Below are 18373 nucleotides of genomic sequence, written 5' to 3'. Positions count from 1 at the left end.
GTGTGTGTGTGTGTGTGTGTGTGTGTGTGTGTGTGTGTGTGTGTGTGTGTACAGTATATATGCGTGTATATATACATATATATATATATATATATATACAGCTCGGCTTATTAGATCCCAGATACGGACAAGTGCTCTTGCTAATTTTATTAGTAGTTGTCATATTAGTATTAATAATACTAATAGTAACATAAGGGCCTGCTTTCCTATATCTCCTGATCAACAGGACATGGCACAACATGTTGATTTTAATTAATTATTTGTGCAAGGCAAGCTCAAGTGTGTGGGATCACTCTCATTTTGTGTCTGGACTATTCTCCTACTCGTATCTGTCGGCAAAACACTTAAGGTATTGATTGATTGATTGAATACTTTATTAACAGTTGCAAATAGTACAGTTGTACGATATCATCAAAATTTCTTCTGCCCGGTTCTCCTCAGTGGCTGGAGCAATTGATCTGCATTTGCACACAGCCATTGACCATTACCAAGTGCAACACGAAGAACACGAAGCCCGTTTTTCGCTTTCCCAAAATGTCAGCTGTTTATTAGCGTTTTTGTGTTCAATGGCTCCCGGGTTGCCAAATCATGTGCGTCAAACAAGTGCCGGTGTTGCACATCCGTTAAACAAGCGGCCCATGACGAGCGCGTGATGCTCATATCCCCCGACGGGTATGGTCTAGTTACAATGATTGCTAAAAGGATAGCACAAAAAGCCCAAGGGGCTTGTTTCCGTTCTGTGTATTCAATTCATCGAGACACTTAAAGACATACAATAACATACAATAGTAAACAAGACATCATCAACGCTCGTAGCAATAAACATAGCTATATGTACAGTAAACATTGGGGGGGGGGGGTCATTTCTGGTGTTAAGCTTAGAGGACTTAAGGTATGCATCAGCCTTCAGTCACGTTTACAACAACGTGACTGAAAAATATTTTTGTCAATCTTAGATACAATGCTGTCCTAATAGCTTTTGTTAGAGTGGTCTGAGATCACTGTCAGAGACAAGATTTAGTTAGGCCTTGATAGGACAGGACGGAGATAATGGCCCATTCTTCCTTAACTGGCCTGATCTGGGTCAAACACTCTCAGTTCTCATGGAGATGGTCAGACAGGCAAGACAGAGGCATACAGTATGGATGGTAGGTTAAAATTGTTTGATATTGTTTTATCAACACCGTAGCAACAATAACAATAATCAAAACTTAAAGAATATTATCAATAGTTAGAAAAATATCAAAGTATGTACATTACACATCCTGTAATTGCCCTGAGATAGAGTTCTCTCATGTTGAGAAACAAATGAACTGCATGCATGAAAAGGCCATGACGGGAGGAAGTTTAATTCCTTTGATCCATTTCCTTTTTCTAGCAGAATGGGATGTTGTTTCTAGTGTTCCGTTTGTTTGCGATTGACACGCACATGCCTTGTTGGTATTGTTGAGGACAACCCTGAAAGCTACTTACATCCTATTGCCTATACTTTGTTGTGCGTCAATAGTAAATATTTGACTGTTTTTGCCAAATGTTCACCTATAGGGGCACTAGGGTTCAAATACAAAAAAGAAGTATTTTTTCAAGTATGGGATGTAAGCCTGTTCTTAACATTAGTCAATTAGAAATCACATTTATTATACCCTCTCTGGTCGATGTTTCCATAGTAACCAAGGCCTGTCTTTTAATAAAGTGCTAATCCACCTGGGGACCGGCTTTACGCAGACAATATGGCCACTGGCATTTAAGAATATTAGCATGTGTGTGTGTGTGTGTGTGTGTGTGTGTGTGTGTGTGTGTGTGTGTGTGTGTGTGTGTGTGTGTGTGTGTGTGTGTGTGTGTGTGTGTGTGTGCGCGCGTGCGTGTGCGTGCGTGTGTGTGTGTGCGTGTGCGTGCGTCTCATAGAGAGAACATGAAATGAAGAACTACAGCCTTCCAAAATAGGAAGAGGAACAGATTTCATGGCAAAGTGCACAATTTCCGGGAAGGCAAAGTGCATTATCAACATTATGCCAAAAATAGTCCTTCTTAGAAAAAGGAAGGTTTTGTGCAGCCCATTTCCAAAATGCACCTCTTCTAGTCTAGTCACCCATTCATTTAATAAAAAATCTTTAGAAACAGGATTACTTCAACCCCCATCCACTTGAACCATGCATCTCTATTGGGGGGTACATCAGCTGGAAAAAGACAATCAACAAGCTCACAACGCGTAACAATCTCACACAAAGAGATTTGGTGTAGAATACATGGGGAAAAAAGAGAGGACCAAGTTCAGAGCCGACCCAGTCAACTAAGTATTAGTGTATTGGGTTTAAGTGGTTTTGTGCTAATGCTGCTCAAAGAGAAGACATTTTGTGTTACTGAAGCACAATAGCTGTAACATGGGGGCGGATTGGGGTGGGGGGTACATTACCATTAGAATGGCTTGCAAAGCCGATGGAGTTTGATTCATGTCCTTTTTCATATGCATATTGACACACAAGCACATGCATGCTTGTTTTATGCACGCACGCACGCACGCACGCACGCACGCACGCACGCACGCACGCACGCACGCACGCACGCACACACACACACACACACACACACACACACACACACACACACACACACACACACACAGACACACACACACAGTCATACTCTGTTACCACAGATCTATCCAACAGATGGCTGACAATGTGGAGCCAGAGGTTTTACAGTGGTTCTCTCCAAGTCTGCTTCCGTAATCATACAACGCATCCAATCAGTTCCTCTGAACGGCCAAGCTCCCCGCATCTCCTGCTGTTGAGACAGCGTTAATAGACTGGCCTTGATTTTCTATAGCATATTTTTCATTCATTGTGTGTGCCTGTGTGTGTGTGTGCATGCATACATGTGTGTGTGTGTGTGTGTGTGTGTGTGTGTGTGTGTGTGTGTGTGTGTGTGTGTGTGTGTGTGTGTGTGTGTGTGTGTGTGTGTGTGTGTGTGTGTGTGTGTGTGTGTGTGTGTGTGTGTGGGTGCATGCGTGAGTGCATGGCTGCATGTGTGTGTGCCGTGCGTGCGTGTGAGATTGGTTCAGATGGTGGTGGTGATGGGAGACAGCCCTAGGACATCAGCTTCAGTATACAAGGAAGTGATCATTAAGACCTTCTCATCCTGAAACTGACACGCTGAGGGAGACAATGACACAGGATGATTTTTGAATGACATTTTCATGTCATCTCTTCATCTCCGGTGGTATAGAAACATAATTATCATTTCATACTCTTACTACACCTTAAAGACGGGGTGCCGTGATTTTCAGTGATCCCCCCCCCCCCCCCCCAAAACATAATCATCAGGTATTATGGTTATACTAGGAGGAAGATTTTTTCAAAAAAGTGTACAGAAATTGTTACAATTATGTTTTTATGTGGACACGCCTCCAGTTCATTAAGTATACCTGGTTTTCACCTTAGCACCTCCTCCACCACCTTAGCACCACCCACCTGTCCTAGTCCCTCCTCCTCCTCATGCCCACACCTGTTGTGCTACGATAATGAGGGGGAGTGTATATTTTTACTATGTCACAAAAGGGTTGTTTTTCTATGGGCACGTTTGACCCTCAAGGTTTCAGTCTCCAGGTAGAAACTCAAAATAGTCAGAGAAGACATAAAACACCATAAAAACATTGGCTTAATGAAGTTCTATCAACCTCATAGACACATGAAAAACAGAAAAGATGCAAAACCATGGCACCACCGCTTTAATGATCCAGTGTTACAATTGGATTAGCACTAGACTGCAGTCGGAGCCCTGAGATTCATGACCGGTAGTACTGTAACTTCTCACACACCACCCTGTAACTGGTCATCATTATCCATGCAAGGAACTGTACTGTACACTGGTATCTTGTCATTTATAATTCCACCCTTGAACTGCTGCTCTCTTCTATCCACATGTTACATTAACCAATGGCTCTCAAACTGTTTCATGCCAAGGACCCCCAAGTTGTCAATTATTAGCCCAGGGACCCCCATTTGAAAAGATATGCCAAAGGACCCCCATAAGAGAAGATTTTTACGGCTCTAGCAGTGATTCCCAACCATTTTCATAACAAGTACCCCCAGTTTGACATGCATTATTAGGCTACGGACCCCCATTTAATGGCATTTCTATCTCTAGGACCCCAATTTATATTGTAAAATCAATGTTATTGTAACTCTGAGAGTGTAACAAATGGAACCAAATGGACCCTAACCGGTCCATTTGGTTCCATTTGTTACACTCTCAGAGTTACAGACCCATATGGGTCCATTTGGTTCCTATCCATCATTTAGCTGGGGACCCCCTGGAACTCCCTCAAGGACCCCTGGGGGTTCCCAGACCCCACTTTGAGAACCAATGACATAAACAGTGTGGCTGTAGCCCACGCTTATGCGGCTTCATCACTCTCTCCATCCCCTCAGTCTGCACTGAACTCAGTAAAAAGATACTCTGCCCCCTCAACCTGGGACACATTGCAGCAGGAACTGACTCTGTCCAGCTTGATTCCCCTTGAACATTTTAAACTTTTTTTTTGCCAAAGCAGGAGGTTTGCAATTGCACTTTAGTGGTTATACTTTTCTTAGCATTTTTCTATTCTTGTATTTGTACTGAATGTCCTTTCTGTGTAACTTTGTGTGGATTGCTGCTGCTGTCTGACCAGGTATCTCTTGAGAATGGGACCTCAGGTTTGAAAGAGATTGCCTGTTTAAATAAAGGGTAAATAAAAATACAAATTTTAGGGGAGAAACTACCTTTAAACAAAGTAGGACTTTATTAATACTCAAAATGGGATTATGATTAAACGACTTTTAAAAATAGATGTTGAATGAAATTGCCAGCTGTCAGCCGTGGCTGTCAGAAGCAGGAAGCATTGTTCATCTGATAGACGCCTTCTGGGAAGTCTGGCAATGGAAAAGAGAAACCAAATATGGCACTCGTGTCTTTGTAAGTTAACTTGAAATCAACCCTGGCCCTTAACCTCTTTCTTTTATCTGACATGTTTCAAGTAAGAAGGGTAAGGCTAATTGTAATCCTATACTTGGCTATATAGATATTCTCTACCAGAGACAAATTAACAAAGTGATTTATATTAAAAGTTTGAAATAATAACAGTAGAAAAACTACATTTAAGGTAAAATAGCAGTTCATGAGGCGTAGGACCTATGCACAAGTGAGCTGAGGATTTCTGTTTGATTTAGCTCATTATTTTCCTCTCTGTGCAAAAATTCTAGAAGGCTTTTAACTGCAACTTCCCAGAGAAAGTAGCTAAGACAGGAATACAAAGAGAAAGTAAAACAGACAGACAGGCAGATGGCTTATTTTCTTCTCTCAGCTATTGTACATGCAGAACTTCATAGCTTCATGAGAGTGTTACTGCAGGTGATGTGGCTTCCATGAGCATCTAATTCCTTTCTTCCCGAAGATGTATAAAATGGTAACTGTATAAAATATTTGGTCTCCCTGGGGACGCACACGCACACACATGTGCACGCACGCACACACACACACACACACACACACACACACACACACACACACACACACACACACACACACACACACACACACACACACACACACACACACACACACACACACACACCACACACACACACACACACACACACACACACACACACACACACACACACACTCATGCATTTAGACACAATTACTTTGTGTTGAGTTCTAGGTGCCGGTTGGTGAGGAGATTCTGTATCAGCCATTGATTATCTATAGGACTTTGTCTGACTCTTCCCATCTCAGACAATCGCTTGATTCAGCACAGCTGCCTCCCAGGTGGCAACAGGATGACAAATGAAGTCTGATTGACAGAGCAAGGGCCCTGCACCCTATGCCCTGCACTGCTCCAAAACACATTCTCTCTCTCTCTCTCTCTCTCTCTAGCGCACATACACACACACACACACACACACGCACACGCACACGCACCACACAGCAGGGCTGTTGCCAGGTCTACATAAGCTACCGTAAAATATTTACTCATGACATTAATACTGTGGGCCCCCATGAAACATTATCATTTTTCAATACTGCACGCAGTACTACGCACACACGCAGACACAGAACAGAATGTATGTGATCAATAGACTGTGGTTGGTCAAGGCGGTGTTTAGGGAGAGGAAGCATCTGTGTTTGAATACGATTACAGTGAGGTACAGAGGCATGTCAATGCAGCTGAAAAATGGGATGTGATGAACAGTTTTCTTCCCTTATTCAGCTTTATAATGAGGGCAACTCCAAAATCACCATGCATGCTCTGTGTCTTAGTGCCCTCTCTTGTCCACCATTTGCAATGACATGACAGGGAATTCTGGACAAACAAAGCGCACAGATCTTCCATTGTCTTGTCATTCAAATGTCTGTATCCATTATGTAGTATTATGCGTGTCTATCATTTAAGCATTTGTGAATTCATTGTAGATTCAGAAAGTATAATGCCATGGAATATCATAAATATTGTCATGAAATAAAACACAAAAACATGTCCCAATAACTTATATTTATTCCGTTTTAGCCTATCTATGTACATTACAGAGCACACACAAGTGGAAAAACACACAAACAAATATAACTTAAACAATAGACATTTATCAATACCCAGTCAAGAGATGGTACTGTTATGGTCAGTGAAACAAACAAACAAAGAAACAAACAAAGAAACAAACAAACAAACAAATCAATCTTGTCACATTCCTACTGCACTTTCTGACAACATCTTGTTTTCCTAGGTATGAATGTCATGGCGAGAGACCCTGCTTCGTGCTCGTGTTCCACCGGCTGCTGTGAAAGGTTGTTGGTTTGTGGGAGACAGTCCAGTGTCATGCCGTTATGGGGGCTCACAGAATACCGTGACAACAGCGTCACCAGGACTGATTTCATCATCATCATAGCGATGTGCTTCCCAACACAGGAGCGCGGACCTGAACCAAATGGCTGGAAGTAACGGCTTGGAACCTGGATGTAAGAGGATGAAGCATAAAGAAATTGTCACTCTTCTATTATTGAAGTTCTTTGACATACTTTTGATCAGTGGTGTAAAGTAACTAAGTAACATTTACTCCAGTACTGTACCTAAGTATGATTTTGAGGCATTTTTGCTTTTCAGTACTTTCCAATTTTCATTACTTTTACTTCTACTCCACTACATGTCAGAGGCAAATATTGTACTTTTACTCCACTACAATGATTTAAAAACTTAGTTTCTTTGTAGATTTTGATTATTATTACAAAACATACATTAACCACTTCAGCCCTGTATACATTTTGGCCATTTGAAAATAGCCGATCTACAAGCTCAGAATGCGTCGTGATGAGACGCATGGTGAGCTTGTAGATCTGCTATTTTCAAAAGATTTAAGAACATTTTATACATTTGAAAACTTAATGAGTACTTTCTACTTTTAGTACTTTAAGAACATTTTGATACCAATACTTTTGTACTTTTACTCAAACTTTTACTCAGTATTTCTACATTGCAGTATTGTGAGTACTTTTTCCACCACTGCTTTTGATGTACAGTATCAGGGCTGCATGTATTATGTGTGACAGACAGGGGAGTACATATTTAAAGAACTCTTACGTTTTTTTCAAAGTTATCCAGGCTGAATTCCTCGGGTTTGGGGAAGAACTCTGTCCGGTACATGCGGCCGACGTTCAGGATGATATTTGTTCCCTTGGGTACCCTGTAACCGTCTATGACGTCATCAGAGAGGGCCCTGCGCATAGTGAAGTCCACCACAGGATGGAAACGTAGGGATTCGTTGATGAAGCTCTCCAACACTGGTAACTTCTGAAGATCAGAGTTCTGAAGCTCCCTCTCGCCTATACGCGCACGCACGCACGCGCGCGCACACACACACACACACACACACACACACACACACACACACACACACACACACACACACACACACACACACACACACACACACACACACACACACACACACACACACACACACACACACACACACACACACACACACACACACCAAGTCAACTCAAGTCAGCTTAACCCATTCAAACCGGGAACGCATCTCTGTCATTTTAGATTCCTTTGGCTATTCAAAAATAGCAGATCTACAAGCTCATAGCGCGGTGAGCTTGTAGATCTGCTATTTTTGAAAAATCGTGAAACTTTAGTCTTTGAATATATATTTTTAAAGCGAACATTTGTAACTCAAATCTTTGCTTCTGGAGGTCCCTGGAACTAAATATTTTAAAAATGTTTGCTTTAGAAAATATCTATTCCATCATTAGCAAAAAGTGTCACGATTTTTCAAAAATAGCAGATCTACAAGTTCATAGCGTTTTAGTAGTAGTTTTCTATACATTTACTTCTACTCCATTACATCTCAGAGGCAAATGTTGTACAGTACTTGTGCTCCACTACATTTATTTGAAAACTTTAGTTAATAGTTACTTTGCAGATATCAACTATTACATTATAAAACATACATTAACCACTTAAAGGGGAAATCCACCCATTTTCAATATTTAACTATGTCATTAATATAGCATAAAGGAGTTGTGTGGAAATAAGAAAAAAGTTCCCCCCTTTCTGTGTTGCCTTGAACTGGAGGATTGATTGTGGGTTTAACATTGCAAATTACAACATGATGACTCATCATGTTGTAATTTGCAATGTTAAACCCAAACCCCTAGGCTATTTGAAAATAGCCGACCTACAAGCTCACAACGCGTCATAGATCAGCTATTTTCAAACATTTTAGTACTTTTACTTTTGGTACTTTAAGTACATTTTGATACCAATACTTTTGGTTTTTGTACGTATTGATACTATTACTTAAAACGTTTGAGTACTTTTTCCACCACTGGTACCTATAGGACATCAACCTTCCAGGTTCTTACCTATAACAGTGTCTATCTCCTGCAGAACCTGAAGCTCCACATCAGGGTGCTGTTTGAGAAGCAGCAGCATGAAGAACACACTGACTGAAAGAGTGTCTGGGGCAGCGATCACCATCTCCAACACACACTGCCTTACGTCCTCTGCTGACAGCTCGCCGTGATTCTGGAAACACACACACACACACACACACACACACACACACACACACACACACACACACACACACACACACACACACACACACACACCATCATCATCAGTTATGAAAAGACAATGTATGCAGTATACAGTGTGATATGTCATGGATGGTAAATTTAAGACAATGGGAAACAGACCAGGTAAATGTTTACATTTCCCGGGAAAAATAGATTTTCCGCAGCAGACTGGGAATAAACAAAAGCACGCTAACGCAAGAAATAATTTAATGCATTATACAATCTTTAATTTCCCCACAGTTCAATTTGATTCAATTTAGTTTCATTTTATTATGATGGTACAATTATAAAAAAGAAATATGTTGAATTCACATTTGACTGTAGGAACTGACACGGTATTAGTAGAATATATACAGCGTATATACTGTATATATCATATATTCAGACTGACCTGTGCAAAGATGAGCTCGGCGGTGAAGTTGATGTTGTCCAGTTTATCTGCCTCCTGCAGAGCTCTCCTCTTCTGTTCAATCAGACTCTCGATGGCATCTTGCAGTTCCTGGCTGGAAGAGAACAGCAACCACATAGAACACATTATTACATCCCTCAGGTAACTCACATAGAAAGATAAGAATCGTATAAATTGTAACATGGAAGATGTAATAAAAGATACCATGTACAATATGATGCACCATACTTACGTTGTGTTCTTGTGCCTCTGGTGAATCCAGTCAAACTTGAAGTAGATATCTGGTTTGATCAAGACAGTCTGCCATGCCTCAAAATACCTGTTGATCTTCAGCATCAGCTCCTTCTCTGGAAACAGCAGAAAAAAGGAATTGTTTAATGAATAAAGGTGAGAGTACATCTAGTCACTAGATTTACACTAGATTCTAGTGTATCACTAGCCACTTTCACTAGTCACTAGATTTACACTAGATTCTAGTGTATCACTAGCCACTTTCACTAGTCACTAGATTTACACTAGATTCTAGTGTATCACTACTAGCCACTTTCACGTACAGGCAAATGTGACAGTGGATATCTTACCACACTTACAGTTGCACAGTAAAATCTTTTAATTTAAATGTAACAGCTATGGGTCCATTTCGGGCCAATTCTCAAGACTTAATCAACACTGACGATTTGACAGCGTATGTTTGGACACTATGATAAGTTAAATAAAGCAGATTGGTATCAATTGAAAACATGAATACTACTGTGGCTTCTGTTGTGTAGTGTAGTGTAGTGTAGTGTAGTGTAGTAGTGTAGTGTAGTGTAGTGTAGTGTAGTGTAGTGTAGTGTAGTGTAGTGTAGTGGCCCACCCACCATTGAGAGGCACCCCCAGGAACAGTCTGTTGGAGATATCCAACACGATGTGACGCAGAAGACTCAACACATCCACCTCAGTTCTATTGCCATCTGCGTGGAACTCCCCCAAACTGTCCAGGTGTCTGTTTGTCGAGGACACACATACTTCCACTGTTTGCTGCAACCCTGGGCCTGTGAGCGCTGACATGCGAAGGCAACACAATTCTATGAATTACTGTCATTCAGGATATTATTGATAATATGAGAGAAATGAGGCACGATACAAATGCAGATCATAGGTGTGTTCGATTTACCTTTGGCAAAGTAGGAGCGCATCTTCTTCCACAGAGGGATGTTATTGTTGAATATGATGCCTTTCTCATGCATGCCGATACAGCTGAGTCCCAGCTTACTTCCGAAGCGTGAGGTGTAATGCCCATGCTTCAGCACGTGATGCACTGCTGAGGATCTAACAGGGGGACAAATACAGTACATGTTGCAGATTATAACTGACTGAATGGCAATTCAGTCAATTTGACTCTGACAGACAACGCATGCATGGGGAGAACCCACCTGCTGAGCACGAGAGTCTCCTCTCCATTGATCCAGACCCTGACGATGTCTCCATACTTGATGTTGTAGTAGTTACTGGCCGTTCCAATGCCGGTCCAGATGAACCTCAGATAGGACAACAGTGGTCCAAAGCCCAGACAGAAGGAAGGACCTGCCGTGTAATAAATAAAAGTCATAAAGCTCATTCTTGCACAGAAAATTCCATATGCAATGAGTAATCTGCTAATCGATGAATAATGTTTGTAGATTCAACACATTCAGTGGGTTATTGCTCTGGGACTAACCTGGTACAGAAGACCTGTTTGTATGGCTCAAAGCAGCGATGAGCAAAGCGAGGAGCAGGAATAGGATTCTAGTTGCCACGGGGATGCCCTCTGATCCCACGACCGTGGCGTTCTGTGATCCAGAAAGCAACGTTATGTTGACAGACACCGTGATGGCCTGCGGCATTACACCGTCCAAGTGTACCGAAGCCATCGTCCGTTCGCAAGCAGAGAGTAAATCCATGAGGACACCGATTCAAAACAACCCGTTCAACACTGAACACACTGACGGCTGGTACAGTATGAGAGATGTGCACCGTCTCATCATAATGGCCATCTCTTTATAGACAGTCTGTCATGGTTGTGTGCCAGGTCAGGGTAATGCAAACGTCATAACAACTTCCCTATAACCTTGAGGGTTGGGATTTTGCCAGTGGCCTTGAGCAGACTGGAGCTGCATCAATGGGTACGAGTTGTGAATAAAAAATGTTTCCCATTTCAGCCCCAAAGTAACATTCCATCATGGTTGATCTTTGACTTTTGTCTGGTGATGTAACACAAGTGTTCCGGGCTCCTTTGATCATCAAAAGGATTTTGTGAGACCATGCCCTTATGTTTGAGTGTGCTCTATACTCTCGTAGGAGAGTTCCACAGAACACCTGCTTTCTTTTGTTATTATTAAAGATTTATCTGTACACAGCAGCAGTCTCTCAAAGTGCTTATTAAATTCTCTGTTATGACCGGTCCCTGGTCAGCTCTCTGCACGCCACTGTCTGTAATTAGATACTCATCATTTTATCATCATCACAACAGTTCAAGGTTTCTTTATTTGTTACGTCTCGTATACGAGTACAGAAGGTTTCCTTAAACATTGTAGCAGCAGTAATAATAATAATAATAATGATGATGATGATGATGATGATGATGATGATGATGATGATGATGATGATTTTTTACTTTACTTGAGTAAAAGTACAAAAGTATTGGTATCAAAATGTACTTAAAGTACCAAAAGTAAAAATACTACAATATTTGAAAATAGCAGATCTACAAGCTCACAACGTGTCGCTATGTGACGCGGAGTCAGCTTGTAGATAGGCTATTTTCAAATAGCCTATGTATGAAATGTCGCACAACAATATCGCTTACTAAAAGAGCATATCTACAACAAGATAACAAGCTGTTAACTTTCATGTAGAACTGCTCTTTTAAGACACAGCTGTTCTATGGAGTATAAATTAGGCTTTGTATCGAAGCAGGTGGAAAGTGGCAAGCTTTTTTTGACCATTTAACTTAGGTTTGAATTAGGTTGTCTCTCCCTTATCTGGATTTTCTACATCATGGATCATTCTCATCATGACATCCACAATGCACAGTATGTTGATTTGTGAGAGTTTTAAACATGTTATTCATGGCATTATCATAAGTTATGCAACATTTTAGCCAAGGGTCAGAGGTTTAAAAAATGGGACTGCCCCAAAAGTATCTCCTCACAGAACACTGAAGGCTTTCAGAACCTCACACAAAAATATAATCACAATATATGTATATATATAAAACTTTTGATGATGATGATTTTTTACTTTACTTGAGTAAAAGTACAAAAGTATTGGTATCAAATGTACTTAAAGTACCAAAAGTAAAAATACTACAATATTTGAAAATAGCAGATCTACAAGCTCAAGCTTGTAGATAGGCTATTTTCAAATAGCCTATGTATGAAATAGGGCTGAAGTGGTTAATGCATGTTTTATAAGGTAATCATTTATATCTGAAAGGTAACTAGAGACTAAAGTTTTCAAATAATTGTAGTGGAGTAAAAGTACAATATTTGCCTCTGTGATGACTTTCCACCACTGCTTTCAAATGACAGTGAGGAGTTTCACAGGGAGGATGTAAAGCATGCGGAGGAAAAAGCTCATCTTCCCACTTCTGCTCCTCGCTGATAGGAGTCACCAATGCAGCGACAGAGATCAGCCACTGCACTGAATGAATGCTCAGCCTAGCCAGATGCACTGTGGATGAACCCCATATGTGGTCATAAACTTTACACCTGCCCCTAAAGTACTGTTTCTCTATGTATCTTTTATTTTTGTATTTCTCTGTAATGTGATTGCTGTTCTCTATACTTTTGTCAAACCTCATCAATCTGAACTCATTCTTTATCATCACAACACTTGTTAAAGCCTCCCTTCATCCTGCCTCTCCTCATGCAACTCTATTGTATTGTCTTGTCTCCTTGCTTGCTATGAAATTTTATTACAACTGCAGTGTGTTTTTTGTTTTTTTACACCGATGCCACAAGAGAGGTTCATTTTGGAAAAATGTTTACTTGTAAGTCGTTTACCTCTCCTTGTTCATATGTCCCGGTCATTCTCAGTATTGTTTTTCCATTTGTCACAAAGCCGATCTTGTTTTGGGAAGGCGGTGCCTTTGTACCATTTCGACTGTATAAAGGACTCACTGTTAATTCACTCACCGCCTACACGCGGGCCCAAGAATGTGAAGTGTTCAAATGGCTGTCTGTGTACTGGGGGCCCGGCCTAGAGAGCGCGGCCCCAAATGACGATAGAGGGCCGGATTCCTCTGCATGCATAAGCATGTAGAGGCTCCAACTGGCAACTGGCTTACGTAAAATAGATGTTAATGTAACCCTGTCGCTGGCCGCTGTGTCGTGGTCAACCGCATCTTTGTCACCATGACTCCACCCCGCCCCCATACAAACATATGTAGATAGGGAATTGTTGGGGTTTTAAACTCTTTATGTTCACAACCTGACAAGCTGTGAGCCACTGACTGGATGGGTTATCATCAGTAAACCTTAACCACTTAAGCACCTATACTTTTGTCATACGATGAATAGTGTAAATAGCCGATGTACAAGTGAGGTCAGCCCTATGTTCCCTCAGCCCTTTGTTACTTCAGCTTATGGTTGGGGTTAGGGTTGGGGCTCGTGTCAGGGTTGAGGGAACATAGGGCTGAGGAGAACATACATAGATACGGTCGACTGTGTACTATGCTTATACTTTTGCTTTTTTTCATTATTTTTTTATTCTTTGCCTGACATGCCCAAAACCTAGTGACACCAGGTTGAAAGTGATTAATACATACTCCATTGCACAACCATAAAAGGGCATATCTACAACAAGATAACAAGCTGTTAACTTTAATGTAGAACTGCTCTTTTGAGACACAGCTGTTCTATGGAGTATAAATTAGGCTTTGTACCGAAGCAGGTGGAAAGTGGCAAGCTTTTTTTGACCATTTAACTTAGGTTTGAATTAGGTTGTCTCTCCCTTATCTGGATTTTCCACATCATGGATCATTCTCATCATGACATCCACAATGTACAGTATGTTGATTTGTGAGAGTTTTAAACATGTTATTCATGGCCTTATCATAAGTTATGCAACATTTTAGCCAAGGGTCAGAGGTTTAAAAAATGGGACTGCCACAAAAGTATCTCCTCATAGAACACTGAAGGCATTCAGAACCTCACAAAAAAATGTAATCACAATATATGTATATATATGAAACTTTTGTCAAGAAATATGAAAACATCATACTCTACTCAGTACTCATACTCTGTCTAACACACACACACACACACACGCACACGCACACGCACACACGCATGTATCCCTTCTTGCCACATTGTAGACATATCTTATTGGTCAGATGTTTTTTGTTTCTTAGAGTTTCTTGTTAATGTGAATTAGATAGCATGTTATTTAGACAGATGATAGGTTCATTGTTTACCTGCTATCCTAGTTTCTTGAGCAACCCGATCGCCAGAGGAAACGTTCTCATTGAACGTTTTTCAACGTTTCTCAAAATCCGTGCATAGACTACTGGAAAACCACAAATTCCGTGCATAGCCGCCTCGCATCTCCCCCATTGTGACTAAACCATTTTGGAGGCGCGCAGTCTCAAGGGAATTGTCGCCGTGTGAAGGACCACCGAGCGAGCTAAAGCGAGCGAGTTGCCGTCCTGAACATTGCGACATTCCCTTGAGCCTACTCAGCGCCGTTTGAGTTACGTACCGATAGGCACAGAATCGTAAATTTTCTTGTGGGGACTGCTCTACTTCCTGGTTTTTCCGGGTTGCGACTGGTTACGCCCACCGTGGGACTCCCCGTACATATGCACGGAATTTGGGGGTTTCTAGGCGACTATGCACGGAATGACGTGCACAAATCCGTGCAATGTATACTAATTCTCTGGCGATCAGGCTGTCTTGAGACACTACACTATTCTCACTGCATTCTATTTATGTGATTATTTACCTTGGTTATCGTAAGTCACTCTGGATAAGAGCGCCAATGCCTAAATTGTAACTGTAATTGTCATCAAAGAATATATCACTACTCAGTGCTATGTGACAAATAGACTTTGCATTTTTGATTAAATAACTCATATACTATCATAACAAGTCATAGTACTACTACTACTGCTACTAGCCTACTACTATCGTCATAAAACAAGGCATACTTTGGAAAATGCCATATATGTCTGTTATAAGAATGTCATACTGTACTATAATGTTGTAAGTTCTTCAAGAAATTAAAAAGTGACATGAGACTGACATAAAAAAAGTTTTAAAATAATTATCGAATTATACAATTTTGTTAAATAAATATATACGTTGCTATACATTGTAAATTTTCTTAGTAATAGGCTACTATTATGTCTTTAAAAAAAGACAGTATCACTCTAATCATTGGTGTTTTGCCAGGGTTTATGTCCGTAATCTAGTTCAAAGGCGTATATTTTGGTTGAATGTATGTGTCTGGCGTGTGCTCATGAGTGCATGCCTGGGTGCGTACCTACACGCGCGCGCGTGTGTGCGTGTGTGCGTGTGTGCGTGTGTGTGTGTGTGTGTGTGTTGTGGGGGGCATTTACACATCTCCAAAATACAAAGTTATGGAGGAGTGTCAGGCAGGGTGAGATGAGATGAAGCATGCAGGGAGATTATGTCAGGTCATGGGGTGGTGGTTCTAACAACCTGGGCCAGCTGGACAGACATCTGTACCACAGAGAGAGAGAGAGGTGAAGCTCATCTCCAGCAGATACTCCTCAGGCAGACACAGACAGAAGTGTTGCAACACACACACACACACACACACACACACACACACACACACACACACACACACACACACACACACACACACACACACACACACACACACACACACACACACACACACACACAGAGGTCTAATTAGACATGAGAAGAATGTATTTGACTAAAGTGGAAGTTGAACTGAGCAAACATCTGATTTCATGGATGAAAATTCAGTTCAGTGGTTTTGGAACTACATACATTTGGGATAATAATGCATGATGCAATGTCAACTTATGTCTTAGGATTGATGTCTCTCTTGTACTACTGCTTTATTATTGTTCTTGGTCATTGTTAGCTGTTATTCCTCTTTATCACCATGAGTTCTTTGTTGTTGTTTTACAATTGCTGCTACAAGGCTGTGTTGAGGAACCAACACATCTGATGTACCAGTACAGAAGTACAAAAAAAAAAAAAACATCTTGAATCTTCAATGATGATTTGTTTACTTTTCTATCTGGAGAGTGCTGTTATGGCTTGGAGGCCAATGTAATGGAAGATTGTGTTCACCAGACCCAGGCTGACCTCACAGAACACACAGAACACAGTGGAACTGTGCATGCTGAAGACTGCTGTATGTACACATCTAGTCAGGCAATTCATGTAGAAATGGCAGATGTCTGCCATGACCTACAGCTCCAGGGGCCTTCAGAGGCCGGCATGGCATAGCTCATAGTCTGACATTGACCTACCAGGACATGTTTAGCGCACAGACGTGTGTGTGTGTTGTATGTATATATGTTATGTATATGCTATCTGTACTGTATATATATTTAAATCTGTTTCTATCTAAATTATTTCCCTTTGCTCTCACTCTGCCTCTGTCCTCTCTCTTCGCACAGAATACTACAAAATGATGGAGCATGCACGAAAAAATAATTTCACCCACTTTACAACTGAAAACATGTGATGTGACAAATAAAACTGATTCTGAATTGTGTGTGTGTGTGTGTGTGTGTGTGTGTGTGTGTGTGTGTGCGTGTGCGCGTGTGCGTGTGCGTATGTCTGTCTGTGTCTGTCTGTGTTCACATGACTGTGCCACAGTTACTCCATAACCTCAAACAGGCCAAATAGCTGAATGACCTAATGATATACTGTAAGTGGGCCACTTACATGTTTAATCTTTCATGGCGGAGGTTAGCAGCACTTTTTGTTTTAAACGACCCTGTAATTTTTCTTGTAAAATGTCACTTTCCCAGACCAAATCAGAGCAATGGAAATGGGTCATTGCTGTTGTTGGATGGAAGCTGTGATGGCAAGGTCTAGTGCCGCGGGAGAAATAAGTAAGGATTCAAACGTTCTTGGCAGAGATCCGAACAGTAATGGGAGTGAAATAGTCTCGCTCCCTAGTTGGTTGAGAGAGACACTAATGTGTGATGAAGTGTGATTTAAAAGCTACTCCTGCTGTTCCTGCAATTCTTTTTTATCATTTGTCAAATTGTTGCTACTTTATACAATGCAAAATGCAATGTAAAAAACAAAACAAAACAAAAATAGGCATCAATAGCAACAGCATCATGCTATCCCTTGCTATGTAAGAGCCAACCTTGCATGAGGATGCATTATATAACTTATTATATAACTTTAAAAACAAAAACTCTTGGAAAGTCTTTGTACACTGACATGCAGCACAGAACAGGACATTTTCTTTTCAGATGCCTTTCTTTCAAATTTAAAGACTTAATGATAAGTTAGAATCTATTTGATATTATATATGTGGGGAGAAAGTTAACCATGTTGGTAAAATGCCCAATGGAGAGCATACGTACATGTGTATCTGTGTGTGTTTCTGTGTGTTTCTGTGTGTGTGTGTGTGTGTGTGTGTGTGTGTGTGTGTGTGTGTGTGTGTGTGTGTGTGTGTGTATGTGTGTGTGTGTGTGTGTGTGTGTGTGTGTGTGTGTGTGTGTGTGTGTCTGCCCACGGCTGGGCACTAGAATGGGTTGTGCTGAATATAAATCAGGTGACTGAACAGGCGGGGGCTTTCTTTTCCCAGACAAGCCCAGAGGATTGTGTCATGCCCACCCCTACATTACAAATACAT

The 18373-nt window shown here is 41.1% G+C and overlaps 1 protein-coding gene across 1 annotated transcript; it reads right to left on the bottom strand.

Annotated features, from left to right (window-relative positions):
* Positions 1 to 6550: 6550 nt before the first annotated feature.
* On the bottom strand, positions 6551 to 10758 carry cyp19a1a (cytochrome P450, family 19, subfamily A, polypeptide 1a; the record flags this gene model as incomplete). The annotated part of the gene is made up of 7 exons (XM_084052080.1): positions 6551 to 6987; positions 7613 to 7854; positions 8905 to 9067; positions 9512 to 9623; positions 9762 to 9876; positions 10390 to 10572; positions 10686 to 10758. The coding sequence occupies 7 exons, from the start codon at positions 10756 to 10758 to the stop codon at positions 6727 to 6729; spliced, it is 1149 nt and encodes a 382-aa protein (XP_083908206.1). The 3' UTR covers positions 6551 to 6726.
* Between the last annotated feature and the right edge of the window lie 7615 nt (positions 10759 to 18373).

The sequence above is a fragment of the Gymnoscopelus microlampas genome, assembly GCF_963454915.1.
Source record: "Gymnoscopelus microlampas genome assembly, chromosome: 1".
Lineage (NCBI taxonomy): Eukaryota > Metazoa > Chordata > Actinopteri > Myctophiformes > Myctophidae > Gymnoscopelus > Gymnoscopelus microlampas.
The sequence above is the reverse complement of the archived record's forward strand: the minus strand, read 5'-3'. Positions and strand labels throughout refer to the sequence as shown.